The 27,417-nt window shown below is 34.1% G+C and overlaps 1 protein-coding gene across 5 annotated transcripts in view; it reads left to right on the top strand.

Moving 5' to 3' along the window:
- Positions 1-252: 252 nt before the first annotated feature.
- The window catches only part of LOC129788976 (dachshund homolog 2), a 1,190,888-nt gene continuing 1,163,723 nt past the window's right edge, over positions 253-27,417 (top strand). For 3 of the 5 annotated variants that reach the window (XR_008750409.1, XM_055825530.1, XM_055825531.1), the window contains exons 1-2: positions 253-2,781; positions 20,123-20,149. Coding sequence is in view for 4 of the 5 variants with exons in the window: in XM_055825530.1 (XP_055681505.1) it covers positions 1,973-2,781; positions 20,123-20,149 (836 nt within the window). In the remaining variant the exon portion in view is untranslated. The remainder of the gene's footprint in view (positions 2,782-20,122; positions 20,150-27,417) is intronic. The other 2 variants (XM_055825532.1, XM_055825533.1) reach the window with 1 other exon arrangement.

Raw genomic sequence — 27,417 nt, forward strand, 5'->3', positions numbered from 1 at the left:
GCTACAATTCTCAACTCCGCCGTGTTGGTGTCTCTCTTTCTACCACTGCCGTCCCCTTCGCACCCACACTCATGGCAATCTGGGTGTCTCCGTCGCACCAAAGCAGAAGTCTCTGGGATATTTGGAATGATTGTCTCTATTTCTGTTACCTTTTTGTTTTGCTTCGTGTTGTTTTTTTTTCTTCTCTCCCGGGGTTGCAATGTCTCTCCTCCAAAAGCGACTGTGCTTTTCTTATTTACTCACGCCGCGCGTTCAGTGTCTCTGCGGACCGTGCGAAGGTTGGAATTTTTGCCCGGAGAGAGAACGATTTTACAGAGGAAGAAGAAGAAGAAAACCTCTGCGAGAGTACTCGCGAAGGAAAAACCGATTTTTTTTGCAAAAAAAGGTGGGGGGAAAAGACAAAATTCATTCTCTCCCGGTTTACGTTTTCGCGGACCATTTCCATTGGTTTAAAAACATTTTAATTCCGGACTTGCAAGCAGCATTACTAATATTTTGTACAGTGCGTTTGCCGTCGTCGCGAATATTTTTTTCTGTGCAATTTCTTGTGTACACGTGGCGTTTTAAGCAAAAAAAAATCACGCGGGTGGTAAAAAAAAATCAGTCGAGTGTATAGAAACAATTAAAATTAACAACCCCTTGTGGCGGGAAAAAATCTCATCTGCTGCATCAGTTTGTGTTTAACCACAGAGCTGTGTGGGTGTGTTTGCGCGGGAAAAAAGACTTTGTGAGAAAAATTAACAAACAAAATAAGAATTTAAAAAATAATTGTGAAAAAACTCCGATGAATGTGAATTGGACAATAAATAATAAATAAATTTTTATTTAAAAAAAAAATTCGGGGTGTTTGTGTGGAAAATTGCTTTTTAAAAAAAAAAACATTTTGTCTGCAGCAACACAAAAATCCATCCCCGCAATTAATGGCGAACATTCACGTGCGTTTTCCCTCAAGGGGGTGAGTTTTTTCTCCTTCGAGGTACATACAAAAAAAAACATCCAAAAGAAAATCTCTCTCGTGAGAGCGGGGAAATTGTATATTTGGAGAGATAAAGAGAGAGAGGTGCGCGCGCGAAAAGGTCCTTTTTGTTGGGAGAGGAGAAAAACAAAAACACAGCCAAGAGAGAAAATCCTACCCAAATACAGAACGGAAAATTTGCCGTCTCTGTCGGAAAACTCCTCCGGCTTCTTTATCCCAACACGTCGACCAATACCATTTGAAGTTGTAAAAGGCGCGCAATAGCAATCATATTAAAGATATTTCTGTGACTCCAAAATTGACGCCCCATTCGAATCACAGAGCGAATATATATTTTAGTTTTCACCCGAAATTCCGTGTGTGTGCGCGTGTATGTGGGGGCGCCTGGTTGTTGGAAAATTCTATACACCACAACTTTTCCCGTTTGTAACGAAGAAGAGGGGCACACTGTGAGAGAGAAAAGGATTTTTTTTTATTTTGCGGGAAAAGATCTTCCGTCTCACATGTAAAAGTTATATATATCCGGTGGAAAAAGAAGGGCCATTCGGTTCCAATTGCGGTGGAGCTGGTGTTCGATTGCATTTTCCATTTGTTATTTGATCAGTGCGTCTCGAGGACAATTTTCCGGAGATTTTCCATTTGAGAGGAAAAATTAGGCAGGATCAGAACAATTTTATAGAGAGGGAGAATCCTCTTTTCATTACAGAATATTAAAATAAATTAAGAAGACTTTATAAAGAGAATGATCAGCATTGATCCTCTAAATTTTTGATCCTCGAATAAAATTCTCGGATTGAGAAATCCTGAATTCAGTGCCAGATACTTTAGTGATTTTCCCTCACAACATAAAAAAAAACAAATTAAAAAGAAAAACAGACAAAGTGTGGTGTTAATAAAAAAAAATTAGAAAAAAAAGAAAATTCCGATTTGAAGATTATTGAGAAACGCGAAATTGAATCCGGAGGAGGGCAGAGTGCATCAGATTTGTCCAGTCAAATGAGTATGGACTCTGTGATGGACTCGTTGTCGACACACAGTGAACACAGTATGTCCTCCACCGCTGATACACATCCCGTGGCGAAGACACCCCAGAGTCCAAATAATCACAGTGCGGGTCACGCAGCATCAATCAATCCAACAACGAGTGGCTCAAGTTCCGCATCAAGTACAGCACCAATGCACATTAATCGTCGCACACCGACGCCCCATAGTCCGGGGAGTCGTCAAATGTCCAGCCCAATTGGGGTTGAACGTGGGGCACCGGGGCCACAAATGTTGGGCCTCCCACACCCATTGAGCCCACCTCAGGTGTCAACACCAAACAGCATGGGTGCCATGGCACCCCGGATGGCGCAGAGTCTCCCGCATTTGCCCCCACATGGTTTGGGGCTCCTCAATTCCCTGCAAATGATGCACCACAATCCGCTTGAATTGATGGCGGCGGCTCATCATCATGTACCACCGCGGAGCTACAATAGCCCTCCGCCGATCAGTACGTCCGATCCCACGGCCAATGAGTGCAAATTAGTTGACTACCGTGGTCAGAAGGTGGCTGCATTCATCATTGCTGGGGATACAATGCTATGCCTCCCACAGGCATTTGAGCTCTTCCTCAAGCACCTCGTTGGAGGCCTCCACACTGTCTACACCAAGCTAAAGCGCCTCGACATAGTACCCCTTGTCTGCAATGTTGAACAAGTACGCATCCTCCGGGGACTTGGAGCCATTCAACCGGGCGTCAATCGCTGCAAACTACTTTCCTGCAAGGACTTTGATGTCCTCTACCGCGACTGCACCACTGCGAGGTACGTGTCCAACTCCTTTTTTCTTCTTCACTATATACTTGCACTCTCTGCCTCTTATTACACGTTATTTTTTTAAAGTTTAAATTTATTATTATTAAAATTGATGTTTTTCTGCATTTTATTCGTATATTAATTAACTTTATTATTTCCTCTGTAAATCTGTATTTAAATTTCTGTTTTTAAATGGAACAAAATTCATTGAAAAACTTTTCAAAGCACGCAAAAATTTCAAAGAATTACCAAAAAGTGTTTGAGTATGGTTTACGAGGGTTTATAATGCGGGAGGAGGCTCAACATTAATACATAAAATAGTGGGTGGAGAAGGGAGAGAAAGGGTGCGCGACAATGACAAATATTCCGCGGCATTTAAGCGGTGCACGCTAAAAACAATTTTAATTGATTTTGCTCTATCAACAAGGTTCGTATTGTTCTTGTGAAGCACAATTAATTGAAAATGATTGTTGCCCAAAAGGGTTGTTGGTGTGTCTATGAGCCATTTTTGGCAATACACCACCATTCCCCATCCTTCCCTCCCGAAATAAAATTCAAACCGCGCACTTTTCAACTGAAGGGGGTTGTAGGCGACTCGTAGAGGGTTAGATGCGTGCGTGGGTGTTTTGTGGGGAAATTTTAGAAAGGAGCGTGACTCCCAAACACAAAAATTTCAATTAAAACCACACCAAAAGTGAAATTCCACATTGACGAAAAATGCATTTTGATCTTTTGCGGATATTCTCATATTACGCTTCTTCTGCATACGCAACACAAATTCGCGATTTGCCGGCGCTAAAAATGTTTTCCATTCGATGTGAGCCACGCAGATGTTTTGCAAAGCATTCTCACCTTGCCCCCCATTGGAATAATCAAATACAATAGGAAAAAATTTACTACATAATACAAACTTATTGATAAGATCCCCATTATTCATTTTCCTGATAATTCCACATGACATTTATAGGCATTGGAGTATTTCTCACGATACTTTTTTATACATTGCATAAATTAGATTGATATACCTACTCGCTTGGCCCCAAAAGTATTGATTTGTAATCGTTCCTATTGCATTTATTAATACACGATTTGGTTTGCACGGTTTGCATTAATTTCTGCAGATTTCTACGCTCTAAAATTTAGATTATTATCGTACAATATTGACTAAATAAAATCATTATTTTTTTTGTAAGAAATCTGAAGATTTTTTAATGAAAAATATTAAATTTTGACTCTAAAGTCCTTTAACATAGAAAGAAAAGATTTCCGAATAAAGATTTACAGAAGAATGAATTCATTCTTTTTCTTCTACAACCTAACTTAATTTCACAGAACCCGATATCCACATAGCCCAGGAACTTTAAAAAAAAATAATTCGATTTTAGTTGAAAAGTCTATGAAAAGTCTAAAGGAGTTGTTTTTGACAAAAATCTTTTCTTAAAAATCTTAACAAATCTTTTTAAATTCTTTTTTCTCTGTGCAAAAAACTCTATTCTATATTCTGAACTATAAATATAGAATCAGAATAATTAAAAAAGAAAGATTTTTAACCTTAAGAAATATTTTTTTTGATTTTCTTTTAAATTTTTGATTGCGAGAAAAATTTTACAGAAATGTAAAGTAAGATAGATTCAATGTACAAGAATGACAAGAACCCTAAAAAAGAAATAAACTATTGCAATTTGAAATAAAATTATCTAAGAAGACGTAAAAGATTTATATTAAAAAGCAATTTTTAATTATTATTTTTTATTTTCATTTAAAAAATAAATTCCAAACTTTTCACATTAAAGAAAAAGTAATGGCGAAAAATAAAAAAAAAAACTTCTTGGCTTCACTTCTAAAAACATTTTCATTTAACTTGAGGAGAGATTTTCTTCTTAGAATTTTTAAATAATATACTTAAAAAAAAAGAACCTTAGATAAAAACACAAAAAAAGAATGAAAAAGAATATTCAAAAATTACTTTATCTTCTTTGAAAATAATGTAACAAAGGGTGGCTCATAGAATTCACCCTTGGTCACGTTTCTTTTCAAAAAAATATAGCTTCTAGTAAAAGCACAAAGTGACTCTATGTTTTTTTTAGTGGCAATTCCACCGAAATACCTGTACTAGTGCCAAAGTCCATCAGAATCCAACCCTAACTACATATAATATCGCCAATATTGCGAGGGTGTAAAAAGCTTTTGTATGCAACAAAGGCTTTTAGCGCTTTTCCATCCATATATCCCACAACCAACATTCATATTCTCGCCCATCCAATCATTTCACTTTGGTCTCTTTTTCTGTGAATGGATGGAAAATGTTGGCGATGATGGTGAAAATGTCACAGCGACGGACAAAAGGAAATGAAAATAGAATAAACAGAGAGAATCATTTTGTGTTGTGTGGGGTTAGAGCTGTGAAAGCATAAAGTGAAAAGATTTTTTTTTGTTTTTGCACAAAAAGGGGTGACAAATAATATTTACACCTTCAGCTCCTACTTTGCCTCGTAGGTAGTCTTTTTTCCTTCACGCTCCACAAGAGCTGGAGGAATTATACATTGTGTGCGCCAAATGAACTAGAAAGTCCATGTCAAAGGGTCTTTGGTTAATTTTTGCACCAAAGAGTTCCAGATTCATTCACAGAAGTAGATTGAGGGGATTATGTGTGTACAGTACATATATAATAATTCCGCAATGATGGGGCGGGGGTGTAGGTCAAAGGCACTGCGGGCATTGCGGAGAAAACTCATCTGCATACATATTAATACGCTACGGGAATTCTCATTTCTTTTTTCTCACTCAAACCACCCCACACACATCATTCACACATTAACAATTTGGTGGGTGTCAAAAGGATTCCCTGTGGCGGGAAATTCTCAATTCTCAACTCTTTTCTACCTGCAGCGTACTGGCGCTTTTCCCTTGAAAAAAAAAAATTCCCCACAACTCCTCTGCGGGTGTGGGAATGAGAGATGAATTGACCATCTCGCTTCTGCACAGCATTAATGTAGAATATTTTATATTGTGTTTGCATAGACTTGTGTTTACTCCAAATGTTTGTTTATTTTGCTGACCATTGCAAAGCTTTCCCGACAATTAACTGGAAAACACATTTCCCTCTTTGCTATATGGTGGTGCTACATGTTCTCTAAATGAAAAGGATTCTGAGGCGTCACACAGTTGCTGTATCATTCTATGCATGCACCTCCTACACACAAATTACATGCCCTCAGAAGGGGTGGAGGAACTCTTTATTCACGTTGTTAGATAAGGTGAAACACCTTTTGGTCAGAGAGCATTAAATTTTTTTCTAAATCAATTTTATTTGGTTCCAAACAAGTAGCTCCCATTGCTTGCGTAGAGAATTCAGCAACTGCCCAATAAATTGGAAGATAAAACCAACTACGAAAAAAAAACAATCCTATTTTTGTGTTTAAGTGGAGAGAAGAAAATGATTTAAACGAAAAGATAAAATTCATACAGATCCATGCGGGGAATTGTGGAGCAGATTTTTTGTATTAAGGGAAACTCACATGAAAAATGTAAGTGGCGTAAGATTATGAACAAAAGATGAGCTCATAAGCTTGAAATAAGGTTGCTGTATGTAAGTGGCGTGAGTGCCTAGATCTCACTTAACGTAAAGTAAAGGGAAGTAAGCAGATAGATAGCGTAAGCGTAAAGCTGCGATGGCGAATTAGACAATTTGGAAGAGCATATGCTCCATCTAAACGATTGCAATTCTGTTTAATTTTTTCAATAAAAATGACGTCAAGAGCTATGAAGAGAACACAGCATACTTATGCCTTTGAAGCTGAAGATCATAAATATGTTTTGTTCTCATTTTTTTTTTACTTTTTCGGTGGAAAGAAATTTATGTAGGAGACTAGTCATAAGTTAATGAGAATTAAAAAGAAAAAAAGCATCAAGCATATGCATCTTGTTTTATATTAATGCTTAGAAGCATATGCTTTATATTATGTAAAGAGTGTAAATTATTTCTCCTTCCTTATGAAAGCTTTCAAAAATAGAAAAACAAAATGAGAAAAATAATTATAAACCTTAAAAATAATTTAAATCAAAGCATTTTAACTTCTGATCTACGTGAGAGCACAACTATTTTGAGCACCAGACTGTAGTGATGTTTCTTCCGAATCATTCCGATATATCAATATATGGGGATCTTGAGAAACAGAAGCGCGGGTGAAAGGCAATAAATTACAACTGAAATGGTGTGTCTGGGCTTCCATTGGCGGCTGCCAAAGAGAATCACTTTCTGAGATTGATATTTTTGGTTTTGGGTTAATTTCTTTTCAAATTCATATGATCACACATATGTATATACATTTCTTCATCAATTCCTTCAAATGTTTTTTCATCAGGTACGTTAATTTACACGCGGAGCAGGTAGAAAATATTCTTCTTCTATATTCTTCGTCCTTTTTTTTGTTCATGAATTGTGAATTCCCAAAAAGCGTGAGATAATTTTGCATAGTCACTAAATTGGAGAATTTTTCATCATTTACATCACTTCTCACCAACTCCTCGTATGTCTTTGCTCCTTCTCAATTTGAGGCATTCAGCGGGGTGTGATGTTTAAAATAGTTTTAATTTTTATTGTCATAAATTTTTATTCCTTTCGAAGACGTGCGAGTTTTGATCTTGAAGAAATTTCTTCTCAATAAATTTAGGGAAAGAGATGCAGAATGCAGTTTGCAATGCAAAGCGGGGGGAAAGAATTTTCTCCCGACACCTCCATGTGAACAAGATAAACACTTTTAATGGTTCGCCTCCATATCTCATTCCTTACTCTTTTGACTTCGTTTTTATTATTTTCTTTTCAACGCTATAAAATCAAATTTATGAGTTGAGAATTACTTTGATGATTTGTCTGTTATTAACAACATTCAGTTGATGGAGTTACAATTTCATCTCTCTTGCGGATGATTTTCTTTTTCTCCCGCAATACTGAGAGAAAAAAAGGGAAAGCGATTGACGATCATTGATTTTTTTGTCTTCAAACTGTACTCTGTGTGATCTAGAAAAACAAACTAATTCAAGTGGATGAGAATTTATATTGGTACACTGATTGCAAGAAAAACACTCAAAAAGTTTTTCCAAAGTAAAAATAAATACTTAATGTGAAAAAAAAAACATTTGAGGAGTTAATTCAATCGATCCACTTCACTTCGATTTTTTTCTTTGCATTTTGATATGTGTTGAGGTGATTCTTAACACTTTATAAATATCTTCAGAAAGCTCAATAAGCTTAATCTCTCCGAGAAGTGAATCAAATGGAAATTGTGCTCAACAGGCTAGAGATTTATTGCTCTAACATCTTCCCCTGCAAATGTCCTCCTTCCGTTTTTTTTCGGTAGGAATCCGATAAAATTTTCACACAGGATTTATCATTGTGCGTCTTCCCCCGCGTGTCAAAGTGTGGGGGTGTGAAAGAATGGGATTTTCAAGGAGGGGGGTTCACAATAAGATTTGTCATTTATTTATGCGACAATGCAGATTGTGGTTCTCCCCTTTTCTCCGTTTCCACACATACAGTGCGTGTTTTAGGGCAAGTTTTCATTTTTGCTGCCAACAACGGGAGGGGGAGTATGTCTGATATGTTGTGCAGAGGAGGACGGTTTGTCTTTTTTTTTTATTGTTGTTGTACATTGAACACACGTGAGGTTTGGGAAGAAATTTATCTTGTTTGAATTTGTTAAAGTTAAAATGGGTGGGAAATTCTTTCTTGTAAATTTTGTATTTTTTTTCATAAATTCAACAACATTGTTGCTAATTTATGACTAATAAATTAATTAACTCTTGGAGGACAAACCAGGCAATCGCTGGCAATTCAAATTTTTTTAAAATACATATTTTGATTAGATTTAGATTAAAGATTGGATAAATTCATAAACAGAAAATCATCAATAAAATTCCACATTCAAATGATCCAAGTGCTGTGATATTGACCGAATATTATGCCAAGTCAAACATGAATGCAATTCGGTTATGTAAACGGTCTGTTGGATGTGCAATGGGTGAAAAAAGAACACGTCGGCGCCGCTTATCGTGGATACTTCTTGGGTTGTGTACAAATGCACTAAAACAAGAAACGAACGGGGGGCCACTAAGGCGAAGAAGTTGAGGAAAAGATGCGAGAGAAAGATAGAAAATAAAAAAAGCAAGTGAGGAGAAGAGTTGAAGACAAATTAGTGTTGTTGCCAAGAAGTCCAATGTCGTCTTATGTCTGGGGTGTTTGAAGGAGAAGAAGTACAAAAAAAAACTTCACAATTATCCTGTCACCGGAATATGTGGGGAACAATGGAGGGATAAGGGAATTAATTGAAATAAAAGACAGTGAGAGATATAAGAAATAAGCTCAACTAGGTAAGATTATAATAAAAATAATGTTAAAGATGTAATGGGAAATTAGCAGAAACCACGCGATAATTGGTGTTTCGACTTAATGATGAATACCATCGTCGTCCCTTAGATTGAAAATCTTCAGGTGTACGTTGTTTTTTTTGTTTTGTTGTTAGTAGCATCAGCCCAAATGATGAGGGGAAGACATAATTTATAAGTTGTTGGAATTGCAAAAATTTTTCACTTTTAGTTAAAAAGAATTATTCTTCAACAATGGGTCATGAATTGTATTCGCACATTCCTAACTTCCTCTTAATTCTTGCTCACTTATTAATATTCTTTTTTCTCCATAATTGGTGCTAATTGTTTCATATTATGAGGGCTTAATGTGTCAAAATAGATTCCCCATAAAATTTTTCCCATTTACCTCTTTAATGTTTACCTATAATGGCAAATGTGTTTGTATATATTTCCCCGAGGAAAATGGATTTAATGATAAAATTGAGGAAATCTCCATTTTAGTCCCAACATAGTCCAATGTGCATTATAATGAAAACGTCATGCTATCAAATTTGCAACCCTTCCTCTTAAGCTATATCTCGCGGTTAAATGACTATACCAAAATGCATTTGATGGCGCATACGCGGGAGAATATTGCCAGTGCAATTTGCAAATATGCATCCATGGAATATGTTATTGCAGTTGTGCCCTGTCGCATCAGCAAGTGAATCTCCTTTCGTATTTTGCCACCCACCGTGTTTGTCCATTGAATTGCATATGAATTGCTGCACAACGGATGCATTTTAATGTATTAATTGCCAAACGTGTAATGGTATCATCAGCATTTGATTATTTTGTTTGCACTGCAATAAAAAGGGGAGAGAAAAGCGTACCTACCAATAGATAAAATAAATTTCTATATATGACTCCATTAGATGCCAACTATGTAGCAATTGCTGGGGTTAATTTGTAATTGGATTTGTTTTAGTCCTTCTTTAAAAGCATTTTTTATATTATGCTGAATATGCTACTTATTTTTTATCTAAAAAAATGATTTTTTAGGTCATTTCTAAAGTCGAAAGCTTTGAAATTTTGTATTTTTTCTGGATCATATGAAAATTTCTTACAATTATCCATAATTTTGCAAAATATCTTTCTCCCAATTAGGGAATATTCTAAATTGGTAAACTACCCAAATTGGGATTTTTTTTATCAACTTTTACCATCAGTGTATTTTATTGATATTCATGTATTTTCCCAAAAAACCATTCACCCTCGAAAATGCCATTTTACTTGCGCGCGTGGGTGGGAGGTGAAAATTTACTAGGTAGTGAACATTTGTGGGTATATTGTGGGGGGCCAAAACGAGTACAATTATTTAATTTTAATATTCTCCATCTGCCCGAAATTGTCTACTTTATTTTGTCAATTGTTTTGAGGGTGGAATGCATATTGGTTGAAAGAGCATAATGAAAATATTTCCATTTCCTGTGGGGTACCCCACAACTTGGAGTGAGGGTGGATGGAATTGGCCAAATGGCGCAATATTGTAATTTTATTTGAATAATTAAATTTGCAGATAAATGATGAAAATTTGCCTCTAACTGTGGGATAATGCTAAGGAGAAATTATTTAATTTTTCTTGCTATTTAGAATCATTTCTTTTATTGAATTTAAATTTCTTGTTGTGAATGTAAGAAAAAACGCAAATCGTTGGTATTTTTCCTTGAATGATCAATTCAAGATTTGACAGAAAAGTATGTGTATGATTGTCTTGCCTGCAGCTCTCGATTTGGAGTCTGCACAGTTTGATGACCATGTTAAGTGTGTTACGAAAAATCTTACTCAAAAATTGCGTGTCTATAGACATTTCCTCCGTTGTTGGCCACTCTCTCAGTTTTTTTTTCGGGGCTCAACTCTACTTTGTATATACACTGTATCCTCCGTCTTCGAAAATGCATTAAACTGGAGTACCTATACTTATATTTTGATATATGTATTCACCTTATGCGCTTACGTATGATGCCTTTTCGATTCCTTTGCACTTTTCGGTTTCATTGTATTTTATGCTTCGTGGCTATAATCCATAGAGTTTCCGAATGAAATAATTCCCTCAATTAAAGGGTGATTCTCTACAGAGGCCTATATGCTATTATATATATTTTGCATTGCTTTAAAAATTTTTCCTCAGGAAGAATCGATTAGCTTATGGGCTTCATGCAAAAAAGAATACTCCAAAGTGTTTTTGGGGCACTTTTTTATTGCCAAACTCTATATTGATCATCAAATTCTAAATTCCATACTACACAAATTGCTCTCTTCTTCTCGTCATTCACTCTCAATTTCTTTTGAATGCAGAATATTCATCATCAAACTGAAATATCGCAGAGAGATTTTGCCGTGAAAATTATAGTCGCATAAAATCATGGCTAAAAGTTGCGCGCGCGCGTGAAAAAAATGCCAGGATAGAGAAAAAGGGTTTTCGCATTTGCATATGTGCAATTTGCATCTTTTTACGATTTTTTTGCTATGTGTGCGGAGCATCCAGAGCAGACAAATTTGAAATTCAATAGACCTGAAACTATATGGTTCCAGTGGAATTTTTAAGTGTACCATATTGATCGGGGTGATGCGAACAAAAAAGTTATCGATCAACAAAAAACGTTCCCATCGCGTTTGATCTTTGGATATTTCTGGATTTTCTTTTTCTTGTTTGTGGTCCAGTGTCTGCAGAATGAATGCTAAATAGGGGATCCACTTATATTTAAAGTGACAGATGCAGATGTTTTTTATTTACCTACATAGAAGATTAAATTAGTATTGTTTAAGGTTTTATAACATCTTAAAATTCCCTCAAGGGCGTATTTATTAACCAATTTGAAAAGAAAAAAATCTTCTTTTTCTTTATAAAAAAATGATATTTCTTCTAAACATAAATATGATTTGTGTCGTGCAACCCCCCCCCCCCCCCCCCCCTTTCAATACAGACACAAATACGAGAAAAGTTACAATTGTGTGGAGATGCCAAAGAAGTATTCATGCAACTTTCAAATACATGTGTTCAATGTTAAGAGGGATATGATGGAAATAATAATATGTTTAGAACACTTAAGTGGGTAGACGATCGCTTGTTACTCATGTTCATGAAACCCCTACTGCCTGGCAAAACATTGCATATTCCTCGTTGTATTCAACATTTTTTCCCCCAAAATATTCTTTTGGTCTTTGGAGATATTTTTTTTGTAAGCAAAATGTAGAGCACATATTTCAGTCAAAGGATTTTTTTTCTACAACCTCTTAAATAGCAACGTCAAAATCACAAATAAGACCCCCCATTTATTTTGCTAAATACGCCAGCGCGCGAGAACTTGTTCACGCAGTCTACATGCTTTTATAGTAATGTTGAGAACGCATTTTCCACACTCCACTGATTAGTTTCTTAGAACTGGGGTAAATATCAAGGATAATTATGTTGAAGTTCTTCAATTGAAATAAAATGAAAAAATACATTTGGAAAAGTTATAATTAAAATTATAAAATAAGTATTAACTAAGGTGAATAATTATCAATTTGAGATATTTATATCCGGAAAATTCTCCCTGTGAGTGCGAAGAGATTAAAATCACACGAGATGCTATCGTGATGTTGAAGAATATTCTTTTTTTTTATGAATAATGATGTTTCTGAATGAAACAGAAGGGAATTGCAAGTGGTGCTCAAAATGTTGAAAATATTAATTATAATAAAAATAATGTTTTTCTGTCATTTTGCACAACCTTCGTGCTTCTTGAATTGATGCTATCACAAATAATTCTTATTTCTTACCTGAATTATTTATGTTTACTCGTTGTTAGGGAAAATTTAAGATAGAAGAAATCATATTTGTGATTCTCTTTGTGCTCAAATTCGTTGCAAGAAGTTTTTTTTTTAAATGTTCTACATTTTTTATGCTTGGTTTTAAATAAGTGATTATTCAGTTGTTAAAGATTTCTTTTTTTAGAAAAAGAAGCAGTTTAATTCATAATTGATTTTTAGTAGCCATGAATTATAAAATCAGTTGGTTGACACATAGTGAAACAAGAAACATGAAGGATTTTCATGTAATTGACAGATAGTGAAACATAAAACATGAAACATTTTCATATGACGTGAATATCCAATTTTTGATTCTCTTCTTCTTTTTACTGAATAAAATATTATAAAAAAATCACGTGGCTAAAGGTTGTAAAGAAACATTATATATATAGGTAACTTCCGAATGAAAATAACATTGTAAGTGGAATTTTTGATCAATCCCCCCGATGAGGTGCTTCGTGTCAAATACTTAAGATGCCTCCATTATACGAACAAAAAAATCACATATATAATTTAATAAAACACATTAAAACTAAGTAGTGGTTAATATGTAGTTAATATCTTCGCCATTTATCGAATATGTAAGACATTACAATGTGATTTTTATATATTGCACTGTGATTGATTCTTTCATCATTTTGATGAGTTTTAATTTTCAAATATAAGTTTTTCGATGGCATGCCGTCAATCTGAATGCGATAATTACAGAGCGGATCGTGAATTCAACACGCGTCGTATTTAGATATTGATTTTTATTGGTGCTACACATAAAGGAATGATGTGTAGTATTTTCATGGGCTCTGGAATCTTGTTGTTTTCTTATAACTTTTATACCTTTTAAATACAGAAAGGAATTTTTTTTTCATCTTCATCGTCTTTTCATCAAATATAATGCTCTTTTACCAACTCCCCGGCGTGCATTTCAAATGTATGAGATCTCAAAAAGTTACGATTCAATTCACTTTTGATCTTGATCGGAATTATAGCTATATCGTACTCTTTCAACAATGTAAATACTGCTGGGCTTCATTTTTTTTCACCATTGACTTCTTCAACAATCTCCAAGTTGAGACCAATACAGGGAGTTTAGTGGCAAAAGTAAAAGATGATGATTTATATAGATGAAATATTGAAATAATAAGGTGAAAAAATATGCAAGAAATTGTGGAAGAGTATACAATGTATGCAGAAATGCAATTAACACTTGCGATTAATTTGAAGAAAAGTGCAAAAATATTGCAACAATGGTGAGGGAGAAGAAAGACAGAGAAAAAGGCAATTATTTTATACAAGTTTCACTTCAGTCTGGAGAGTTGTGTGTATATGTTGTATTTATTAAATGTAATTAGTTTAATTGGTATTTTGTACAAATGGTTTCTTATGTTGCTCTCTTAGTTCGCACCTCCATTTATTTGTGATGTAGGTATTACTCTCTGCTTAGGGAAACATTCAATATGTGTTGACATTTTTATTATTTCAATTAAATCTTTTTGTTTTTTAATTATTCCATATAGAATGTTTTTTTTAATTATTTTTTTTTGGGTAAAATTATTCTGCCTCCACGTTGTGTCCCCTGAAAGGCCCCTATTATTTTTTTCTAAGAAGAAATTTTCTCAATAGAGGAAAAATCAACCCTTCAAAGTCCTTAATTGCAATACAAGGATCAATTTGATCGAAGCAAAAGCTCAAAAGCTTCAGGGACTTGCTGCCTTACCTTTAGACTTTTTTTTCGCAAGATGGTTGAATTGACCGATAATAATCGATATGTATATGTGGAATTCCATCTATAAATTCCTTTTGTGTGGCTCTTTCCACTCCAGTGGAGTGGTAATAAATTTCCTGACGATGATTTCCCTAGCTTTAATACATGGAAGTGCTTGTATCGAAAATCTCAATCTTTCGCCTCCCAATGTACACACAAAGTGCTCACATTGGAGAAGACACGACGCGGAGAAGCTTCTTCTCACTCCATTGCATCGCTGCTGTGGCTCTTATGGGGTGAAGATATGGATTGAAAAAGAGACGCGGCGGCTCCCAATGTTTCATGTCTTGCTGAGCACATTTCTCCACCTCACCATTCAAGCACTGAGGTGAGTGCGAAGGAGATGTGAGACTGTACCGAGAAAGAAGATCTTTTCTGCTACTTTGCAAACTTCTTCCGTTTGCGTACTGCGTTTTGCTTCTTCACTGTGGCGATCATGAAAATGTGTAATCGCGAAAAGGAGTTCCTTTTCTGTTGAAGATCATATGTGTGGTGTACTATGGTGTGTGCACTTACCCATCGATGTACTCTATGACTTTTGAGAATCTATTGCTTCAATACGATTTTTCAATTGGTCTTTCATTTAACTCACTACGTGATTTATTGATGGTTTACACATAGAAATTTACTTGCATTTTCTCCACCCTTTCCCATTGAATTTATATTATATTTTGCTACTTTTCGGTTACCTGTGAGACTATATGGTTTATACCTATACATACATAGTAGATGCCGTAGATGCATTTCCTGATTTAACCTCCAATAAAGTATTAAATACAAAGGGGGACGATGAGATTTAAAGTGAAGACGAATAATTTTCACCCATGTTTGTGGATGCTTTTATCTCTGCCCATGTGAGTATGAAAATAATATACGGAACAAGAGACAGAAATCCATGTCAAGAAGTAATTATAAATGAACAAACGATTCTTGGTCGTAAATCAGAAATAATTCTTCGAAAGGGGGTGTGGTATTGCGTATGTAGCGTATTGTGGGGAATGTAACAAAAGATATTGAGACACAAGAATCTTGTAAAATTGCCTCAACACTCCGGCATATGATGAGATAAAAATGGAAGAAATATACATTTGAAAGGCGAGAAGAAATAATTTTATATATTTTATTATACCTACTATAAGAGTATTCAAAATGTCGATAATCTTCTGATGATTTTCCACAATATAATTTCTGTGCAAAGAGCGCAATTTATTATCATTCATGCACACAATTTGATGTAATTAATTCCCCGCGCATTTTTTATATTTTTATTTTGCATTTAACATAGATGGAAAAAATAATATTTCGTTGTATTTCTTCATTTTATTATTTTCCTCTCAATGAGGAATAAATTTATTTTATTTTTTAATATATCTCTTCAAAGTTGTACGTAATATATACATATTTTCTGTATCCACCACAATACAAATATGGTTTAGATTTCATGTTAATGAAGAAAAAAAAACAAGGGATGGAGTGCAATAGAAAGACGGAGAAAAAGAGAGAGAGAGAGAGGTATGAGTAAAAAAGAGCTGTCGATTTCTTTATAAAAGTCTGGTAAATGCTCACCTTCTATCATATGACCGCATACATTTATTAACATTGGATTCGTGTGCGCCGATGATGATGGGTGCTGCACTTCTGCAATGCAATTTAATGCCAGTGTTTTATAAAACTCGAAATTGTTAAAAGGCAACATGCATACACGCATTGTTGCCATATATACATTTGTACTGTACATATATATGTACACATATGTCAAGACAAAAAAGAAGAAATTGAAGGGAGGGGGGTTTTTAATTAAAATTCTACATGCACACAAATCGATTTTCATTTTATACGAAAAATTTTTGTATTAAACTTCCATTGCAAGTATTGCATTCTACCTACCTATTTGATGTGAACAATTTTTACATATAACTGGGTGTGTGTGTTTGTGATTGTTACCTGAGAAAATACTGAACATTTCTGCAAGGAGGGGTTAATAATTAGCATAAATTTATTACACATTTCGCACTTTATTCACTTTGTCATATGAAATGATTTTAATTGCAAAAATTTTAAGTTTGGAAATGTGTTTTCAATTATATTAAAATTTTCATAAAAAAATTTTTAGAAAATCAATCAGAAAAAAACAGAAAAAACATAGACATTAAAGTATGAGCAATGGCACAGAAACAAGTATTGAAATTAATTTATTTCTTGCATTAAAATAAAAATTCAACGTGTTTTATTTAAAAGTAAATTCTATGTTTTTCTTTCACGTTAATTTCTATGTTTTTTTGCCAAATGTATTTTTTCTATGTGTCTTAAATCGGATGCTTCTGATATTTGTTATTTGTACCCGAAAAAAGTTTTATACGTACCTATGTACGTTAGAAAAAAAAACATAGAATAAACATAGACTTAAATATAAAGCATAACATAGGATGTAGAAATAGAGGTAGAACTTTTCCATAAGAGAATAAAGAAACATCTAAATAAATTCGATGTTTTTTTAAATCTCATAAATCAAATATATCTAAGAACTTATCCACCCCCTTGCACGCAACATCAAAAGATCAATTTGTTCAGTGACGCTGTCATTATTAAGTTTTTCTTGTCTCTATACCGTTGTAGGTGGGATTGTTGGACTTTTCCTTCCTCCCCACTTAACAATCTTTCATATTATATACATATAAAATTCAACATAAAGAAAGTTAATTTAGTTGGCAAAAAAAGGAATATTTGCAATTTGATGAGAGAGCTCCTTGTGAGCGTGCAATATGTGAACGCGCATTGTATGCAAACTTTGGTGTATGCATTTCCATTTCCGATTTATGTCAAATCATGCAAAAACTGGGGGTTGTGAATGCACAATCGGAAATGCATATTTTCTCACTGTTACTTACCCCCTTTTTTCTCCCCATGCGCATACACCTCTTGAGAAAATCAACGTACATTAGATTGAAAATGAAGGTAAATGAAATTGTTGGGTTTCTGTTGATAGAAGGGGTGAATGATGCGATTTTTGCATTTTGCACAATATTCGTGAGGTTGAATCCAAATTTAGATTTAAGACCATGAAAGGGTTAAAGTTAAAATTTCTTCTGCTCACGTAAGCTTTTCTTGTCTCTTTTTGAATACAATTAAATACTGTCAAGTGGGGTGATTCTTTTCTTTTAAATAAAATTTTGTCTTTTTCTTAAAGAAATAATTTTTAATTAGAGATAAAATTTTAATTTCAAACAAAAGACATTTTTAAAACTTTTTTATGTGAAGAAATACTGAAATAAAATTACCCAGTTTGACAGTATACATATAATTAAGCAAGTAATTTACTTAAAAGCGTGTTTGCTGATTACCTTCATTTCTCATTATATCCTTGGAATTCACAAAAAAATGTATCACAACCAAATATTTGATTTGATAAAGCACCAAAAAATTTGCTTAACTATTTCTTCAAGAGACGTACTTAAAAAAAAATTTGAGTCATTTTATTATTCATTATTCTCCATCCCCGTAATGGGCTTATGCGTGTGTGAAATTTGTTTAGTTCAAAAGAGAAATGAATCAGAGAATTAATTTGAAAAGGTGAACAAATGACTTTAAGGAAAACGTAAAGGAAGAATAATCTATGTCGATTTTTTGGAGGAAATCTCTTATTGTAATTTAAAGACTTTGAAGAGAAAGAAAGATATTTTAATCGATTGTTGCCGCTCCGTTCGATACAGTAATTAGTTTGAATTTGTTTTTATTCCTATGTATATATAATTCCTCTGTATAAGTTACGGTGGAATACTCAAGAAATTCATTATATTTCTTTTTTTTTCTCTAATATTTTGCCTCAATCATTCCTGATTTTTTCTACCTTTTCTCAGTTCTCACATACAATTTCATCTTTTGTATGCTGTGTCTCTCTCTTTCCTTTGGGTTTCTTTTCTTCATCTTGCTTTGTTGTGGTTGTTATTCAAGAGGCAAACTTTACAATAAATGTGGCTCATTAATTTTACATTTGTTTCTCCATTTATTTGTACAATTCTCGAATTGGTAAAAGGCCATAAATGATTAATGAGTCGATTTAAATTTGTTACAATAATGCACTTTATTTATAAACAAATTAGTTAAGAAAGCGATTTGTATTTTTCCCGGTGTCTTGTATTACAATTCGTCATGCTCATTTGCCATCAAATGATGAGATCTAATGAATCTCTTTTCTTTCCATCCAACATTTATTCTCATTCTCTTCATTTGTTGGATTGCCTCCTTGTCAAAGTCAAATCTACTATGGGATGTACAGAAGTTCATGGCTCATGTGGCTTATATAATTACGTAGAAAAAATATTAATAATTTAAACTTAATAAACCTTTAAAACACTTCATTTTACATTAATTTTAAAGATAAAAAAATATTATTGAAAAATAAATTTAAATGAATAAGAAGAAAAGCTCTCTGATTGGTTAATCCAATTAAAGAAAAGTGTTTTCATTGGCCAATACGTCTCCTCTACCTTAACACTTGGTGGAGCTTCTGTGTAAGCTTAACTTGAACAGAGTTAAATTAATATATTTTCCCTCAAAAATTTCTTCTTGTTAGGGCCGAGAACTTTTCCATCCACTTAACATCTTGAGAGTAGCTGGCATTGGCAATTGGAAAAAGATTTCAATTTGATTTTTTTCGCGTCTCCGCGCTCATCAGTCTTGATGTCTTTTCCCATAAAAATAGCCCAGAGAATATTCCCTTTTCTTACCGCAATAATTCCATTTTCTACTCTTGATTTCCTGATGAGTGGTTGTTGAGTCTCTTTGGAATTGATTATTATGTAACATATGCTGGATCTTGGAGATCCAACCATCAGCGTGATTTCCTCTGAATTGTTTCTTTATGCACCTTCTGAATGATTTTTGAATGCGTAACAGAACAATTCGTCAAACATTGTCATTATTTCACACGTCTCAAAAGCAATCAATCAATGAATACTCACTGAATGAATGTGATTTTCTCATTTCCTTTAAAAAGCATAATTTGCCAAAATATCCATGCAAGTGGCGTAAATGCATTGTACACATTGTGTGTCAAAAATTCGGCTCCGAAAAAATCATTTCTTTTTTAAATGCAACAATTTAGTGGTTAAAAGGACGAATTATGTACTTTTTTTCCCTCTCGTAAATATTATATTATCTGTGTGTCGATGTTGTAAATGTGTAAATGTGTTTTTTTACTTTTTCAGTTTTTATATTCAAAGAAAAAATCTTATTCTTTTCATCTTGAGAAAGAGTTGCTAGAAGAAAAAGAGAAAAGAATATTATAAATCTTTTCGTATTTATTTTCCTTTTTTTTTGTTTTCCTTTTATTTAAAACCCCCAATAATTCATTCAACGAATGGTGGATCTTTTTTCTTTTTATTTCAGATGCTTGTCTGTCAAACCGCCAGAGAGGTAAACTGTCAATGTGAAATCCTAATTGATCTCATGAATAAGAAAAGAAAAATTTTGTTAAAAAAAATATTCAATTAAATTAAAACCACAAATTTGTGGGTCAAGCAGACGAAAAGAAAGAAGAAAGAGGGTTCCACCACCCTCAAGATCCATTCCTTAAATACATAAATTTTAAAGTTAAAAAAGAATGCTTTTTGAGCCCAAAATGGGGCACAAAAAGAAGAGCTTTCTCTGAAAAAAAAAAAAAAGTTAAGCACAAGTTTAATGAAGATTGAAAAAATGAGATTGACGGGGAAATCTCAGGCGGTCCATCAGCTCAGCCGTACGTGTGTCCAGCATGAAGTGAAAGGAGTCGTCCAACAGCTGGGGTGTAGTCGGCGAGGACATCTCCCGAATTAATTGACTGCACGATCCACGATGCACCGTGATGTCTGCCACCGATGGTGTCCACCAAATGATTTGAAAAATGGTAAAAACGGAAATAATTTGAGAAAAAAAAAGAACTAATGTGATCGGTGAAAAGACACAAAAACAAACCACATGGATGGTGAAGAGGCGATGTTACGTGTGTCAAAATATTGATCATTTGATGCAATCAATTTCGAGGACAGGGTCCCTGCGGGCTACACCCCCGTGTCGACCCTTCCACTGGACTAGAGCGATGGGATTTATCACACAAAATGCTAAGTTATCTACTTTTATTTAATTTTATTTCTTTAAAATTTTTTCTTTACTAATTCTTATTTTTTTTTCCTCTCTTTCATGTATCATTTAGTTTTTACATTTAATTCCTCACTTTTTTCTTTTCTTTTCTTTCAATGTAGCAATTTTTAGTGGCTCTCACAGTGATAGGCACGAGCTTTCCTCCCCTATATATTTTATTTTAGAGAATTCTTTAATATTTAATTTCCATAATTTTTGACTATTTAATTTGTTACCTTTTAAATTACAAAATCTCGCATTCATAGAAAGTTCCATAAATTGCCCCCAAACCAAATCTGTTCAAAATGTAAATCCAAACACGCAAAAACACCCAAAATTTTCATTTAGAATTCCACAAAATTTAGCATAAAATTTCACATACATAGCATACCATATATATAGCTCAATTAATATGTGTTTTGATTAATGTGGAGAAAAGTGGGTTTCCCAGCCTCATTCATAATATACCACTGCTGTGTTGGAGTTCATTGAAATAATTGTGTGTGTGTGTAATGTTTGTGAATTTATATTTTAATCGTGAATAGCGTGATTGTAATTGAAAAGCGTATTTCTGAGAGAGCGCATTTATTCAAATATTGACACAAACAATAATTACATTCGCGCAAATTGGGCATAATTTTCCATTGAAAAGCCCCCCGAAAAGAGCGTCAACTTTTTTGGGGGGAAATTCAAGGAGGGGGTGGAGGTATTTTATTACAATTTTCCTATTTAATTTCTCTCCACAAAAATGGAGCTTTTCATTTGATTATGTTGAAATTTTCATGTTAATTTATTCCATAATATTTAATTAACAGTTTGAATACAAAGAATATTTTTTTGATAAATTGAACAAAGCAATATTTCATTGCATTTCAAGCTTAAGTTTTCTGGGCGACAGTACAGTGATACTTCGAAGATTTGACGTTTCTTTTCAAACGTTTGACGTTTAAATATCTACGTCTCGTTAACAAATTATCGCATTTTCAACGGTACACCCTGTTTATTATCCACTATAGAATAATTTACGTGTAATTTTTAAACACAACTGGCCACCCCTTTTCTGGTGGCTTCAAACCCCAAACGAATTGAGTGCCGCCACTTAAACTGCCACTTGTTGAACGTTATATTTTCCATTCACGGAATTGAACGCCCTTTTTGGGAAAAGCCACGCCGAGGGGGTTTGTGATATCTCGTCCGGAGAAAATTGTGATGGATTCCCTATGTGTGTGAGACGCCGTACATCCCCATACGATGGTGGAGGGTGAAAGGCCTATATAGGGTGGTTGGGATATGTATGAATAAAGAGGCATAACACCCATGGATTTAATGTATCTACATTTCCGCTCATGGGGCTTTTTTCCACTGATTTCCTTCCCATTGGGAAAAATACATACATATCTATACGGTGTATTCCTCCGCGTGGCAAACATGCATTTTCCCGAGGGAGAGAGAATTTGTGGGATTTGGGAAAAAAGAGCCACAAATATCCCCCATTCACAATCCCCAATTGTTGGGTATTTGTCACATATTTAAATACATGCCTAAATCATGGCCGTGTGAAATAAATCATTGACTTCTTTCACACCACATTGAGGGAGCTTTATTGGCGATTTTTTTTTTGCCACGGGGGTACTGCAGATTGGGATGAACAGCCACAAAAAAAAATCCAGAGAAGGGGTTTGGGATTGTGAATTAAATTCAACCAATTTCCCGCGTGGAGTTTAATGGCTATAAATAAAGTATGTTGCCTCTATGTATGTAAAATGGTGTGAGAGGTGTTGATGCATAATCGGGCGCGAAAAGGTTTCATTTCACACGTCGCTAGAGTCACATAATGATGGAAGATTCTCTATAAATATAATGTTTTATTGAACACGCCGATGAGAATCCCTTTGTGTGTGGTATGTTTTATTTAATTTAACATTAAATTTCTCTCTTTAGCCAATGACACATAATTCAACCCCATCTCTTAGTTGAATGATTTTCAGTGGGTTTGAGACAGATGAGTGCGGTGTTTATGTGTGTTCTGTCCTTGGAGTTAATCCATCCACCAAGAGGGGTGGCATTACAAAGTAACAAGCGTGTGTGTGTGTGGAAAATGCTTAAGCTTAATGAATTCTATTAACTTTGATAGAAATTTTGGCAAATGTAGCAAATGAGGTTTCTTAGAATTTTTTAAGAATTAAAAAAAATCATTTACAGAAACGAATATTCTGTAGAAAATCTCGTGAAACCTATCAGAAAAAATAGAAGATTCAATAAATTCTTAAGTTTCAAAGCTTTCGACCCTCACTGGATCTTCCTCAGTGGCAGAAGAGCTTAAAAGAAAAATATTGTCACTCATTTTTGGCAATAATTTGCCCCTCTACGTACTTCCTGAGTGAGTTTATTCCGAGGCTGAGCTGCTTATTTTTAAGTAAAGGAGTTTGAGGTGATTCCACAGTGTGTACAAAGCTCCCTGTGTCTGCGTTTCTTGACCATTCAATGGGTATGTGTCTCTTTTCCAATTTACCAAACCACTGACTAATTACAGATAAAAGGAAATAAAATGTGCTTCAATTGAACCCATTTACGCATTGTTAATTTTATTTGCCATTTAGGCACAGTCTCCTCTTGCTTCTCACACCTTTCTTCACTTCTTTTTTCATACCTCTATCATGTGTGCAAAAGAGGTTGTGTGTTGAGTTAAAATTTTGTAGGTAAACTTCACTCCATTTCATTTGGGGAAGCCAAAATGTGCTTCTTGTTTTTAGGGTTGATTTTGGGAGCTATTATATTGTCTTTTTGGGAAGGGTCCGAAAAATTATCTATGTACCACCTACACATGCATTGTTTTGTGTTTTTCCTTTGATCGTTCTCAAATGAAGGAAAGGAATTTTTGGCTCATAAGGAAGGGTAATGCGAGACCCTGTCGTATAGATTTTTCTGTAGGGATAGGGTTGATGTGCGAGAGGTCAATTCCTCAACATTTTCCACTTTGGCACTTCCGTGAAGGTCAATACTGACCAAGAAATAAAAGAATTCTTGCTTCCAACCTTAAAGCTTAAGACCAACAATTCTTTGGCCAAAATTGTGGTGCTTAATTTGAGTGGTAGGAATTATTTGACATAGGCACATACATATGTATATAGCTTTTGAGAGCGCCCTTAAATCTCCTTGTGATCTTGGATTGGGTAACAATAAGAGTTAGAGGAGTGTTGAGATTTCAAAGCGAAGCGCCAAAGATTATCCCTTTTGTGTCATTCATAGTCAATGCTTCCACATATGTGTGAGAATTCCCCGTACTCCGCCCATTTCGCCCCGAGGGTGCAAGAAAGGACGCATTGAATGCCTAAAACCCGGAATTATTAACTATTTTGTGACAAATACAATATTGCGACAAAGTGCGTTACAACAAAAGTATCACCCGGTGTGTTACCATCAAGAGGAAATGTATAATAGACATTATATTGCAAAATGTTGGTGGATACGAAAGTGAGAAGATGAAATGAAATGAATGAATGAATGAAAAAAAGCCTTTTTGGTCGTTTCAATACCATTTCAACAACCCTACAGAAGGAGATTATACGCTCGGATTAATTTTTGGGTGCACGATATTCGTCTAATTTTTCCAACCATCATCTAAAAGACTTTTTTTTTCTATGTTCATCAGACAAAATGGTACCTACATTCGTTACTTTTGCACACTTTTTTCTCGCTAGATCATCAAGCTGAAAAAAAATCCCACAGTTTTTGAGGAGAAAAGAAAAATAAAAAAGAATCTTGCAGACTTGCAGCACTTGGTAATGAATTTCTATACAAGATGTAATTTGTAGTTGAGACCTCCTCATTTGTGGTCTTGTTTATAATGTTTTTGCGTCCCATTAAAACTATATATACAATTCCACGTAGATAAATGAGAAAAAATGGTATGCAAAAGAGGTAAAATAAAAATAATTACACACTTCCGAATACAAAGTCGTCAGCATATGATGGAACACAGTGTGGTGCATCAGCAATGCAATTTTAGATACGAAATCTTTTTTTTTTGATAAAATTTTTCCTTGAACGATGATGTGGTTAAGTTTTTTTTTAAACATATTTCTTATCAATATTTAAGTACATTTTTATGATAAAAAACTTCAATTAATCATAATTCTTAAATAGAAATTCTTAGTTCTGAACGTAGAATAAAGTATTAATTCTAAATCTTCTTTAAATAAAAAAAAAAGACTTATTCCAAAAAGCTTCTTTGAGCTTCTGAAGAGCAATGATGAACGTTTTCGTTTTCAATTTATTATTTTAAGACTTCTGACTTTTTTTTTTCAAATCTCTGTTGCATTCGCATTGTTGCACGCTGTGCCAGTAATTAATTTTAATTAAACGTTCCTTCCAAAATTATTTATATCCCATTGTTCATTAAATATGATCTTGTTGAAAAGGAAGTGTTGGAGACTACACTCTTGTTTCGCATTAAACATTACACGTATAAAATATTTGAAAATTATGCAAAAAATGCTTTTTTTTTCATTTAATTTGTTCCTCTTGTTTATATTCTTTTCAGCTAAAATCTAAATTTTCAATTATTCACAACAATTGATTTTCTTTTAAAATAAAAAAAAAGTCTCCTCCTACTGCAGAATGTTAGTGTATGAAAATCTCTCAATAATAAAATCATATGCTAGATTGTATGTAAAAAAAAATTTCCAATATTCATGGCATTTTCACATGGAAAGGTTAATTGTTTGTCTGTCACGTTTGTTGGTATTTAAAAAAAAAACTGTCATAAAAATTCAACAACATCCATTAGCAAAAATTTGCAAACGACATTCAACTGGTCAAACAAATAAACACAGTTCAAGTGTGAATTGAATAGAATTTCACCCATTTTGGCAGTTTTCAATTTGCACGCCTGATGGTGAATTTAAAGTGTGGATTGGGGGGTGAAATGAGGGGGTTAAAAATGTATAAAATCAACCTAGTGGGTGGTATATTATAGGAAAATTTTTGGGGGCGATGTCGAATGTGTAAACACAAATGGGGGAGGTTCAAAAAAGGGCGCCTCAATATTTGATGTTTTCACTCCTGAACTGTGTGTGTGAGTGGTGGAAAACAATCAGAGAGCCGTAAAATTGAAACACCAAATGCTACAATTTGATATTTTGTAATTGAAAATGTGGATGGCCGAAGTATCGATGACTTTATAGAAAGTTCAATAGTTGCAGAAATTAATAAAAAAAACCGCTGAGCTGAAGCACCTCTCTGGGTGGTTAACATGGATGTTGAATTTTTTAAATAATCATTCAATGGGATTTTTTTTACCACCATTTCACAACCAATTTGCTGTGTGTGATCATTTTAAACGATAACACCATTAATTACCTACTATTATTGGTTAATTATACATTACTACAAATTAAAATATATATGCGGTATATTCCATCGTGCGGTGGGCATCTGTACAATCAAAATCGTGCAATGGAAAGGAAGTGCGGTACCTATTTTTTTTTTAAAAGCATCTAAAAGAAGAGATGCAATGAAGAAGAAATGACCCAGAACTTGCCTCACATTTCTTTACCTATTACAAGAAAAATATATAATATTTTACCATTTTGGGAGTGAGAGAGAAAAATGATATTACCAAAACGAATCTATGTATATTTTTTCACCCCTATTTTAGGGTTCACAGTGAGGGTGGATAAAAAAGTCAAGAAACGGAAAAGAAATAAGTCGATCGTGTAATATGAATATAAAATAGTCCCATTTGTATGTAAACAGAAAAATTGGGGGATGCTTCCTCGTTTTTTTCTTCTTCTTCATGGGTAGGTTAAAAGATTCTTTATTTTCATCACTCCCCGCGGCTTCTTTTTTCTCGTTGCTACTTACAGTTACCCCAATTTCTTTTGCCTTTCACAGAGATATTTTCTTAATGCGTGAAAAGAGACGAAAAAAGGTGCATTCACAATCAGCATAGGTTGGTATTTAGGGTGGTTTTTATTACTATTTTAATAATAATAATAATTTTGTTCTTAAAATTTCATTTTTAATTGTTAAAATAATAAAAAAAAATTAGTTAAAAGTTCCTTCTGACTGACGCTTACTTTATCCATTTGCTTACGTTCGATGTGAGTACTTCAATTGTGAATGAAGCTTTAAAAATTCTTCTGATACCTATACCTTCTGCAGCTGCAGAAAAGCCACGTAAAATTAGCTATTTCCTCCCCAAACTCCCGTCTTTCACTTCCCCACAATTATTGGGAGCAATTTTTTGGATAAAATTGGCATCGTCAATGGTTCTTTTCATCCACCCCCCCCCCTCCCATACCGAATTATTTGTATAAATCTCACTGGTGATTTTTTTTCTTTCACTCAATATATATTTTTTATTTCAACTCCCCTTCATGCAAAATTCTTCGCACGCTGCCACGACGTTTTTTTCGTTCTCTCACAAATTTCTTCATCTCCATCCCCCATGAGAATGTAAATAGATGTTTCTTTTAAGTCTCGATGACTTAAAAGGTTTTGATTTGATGGTTTGTGAAACAGGCACCCGGGCTTTGCAATGAATGTTATAATAAAAAAAAATC

Source organism: Lutzomyia longipalpis, chromosome 2, assembly GCF_024334085.1.
Source record: "Lutzomyia longipalpis isolate SR_M1_2022 chromosome 2, ASM2433408v1".
Classification (NCBI taxonomy): Eukaryota; Metazoa; Arthropoda; class Insecta; order Diptera; family Psychodidae; genus Lutzomyia; species Lutzomyia longipalpis.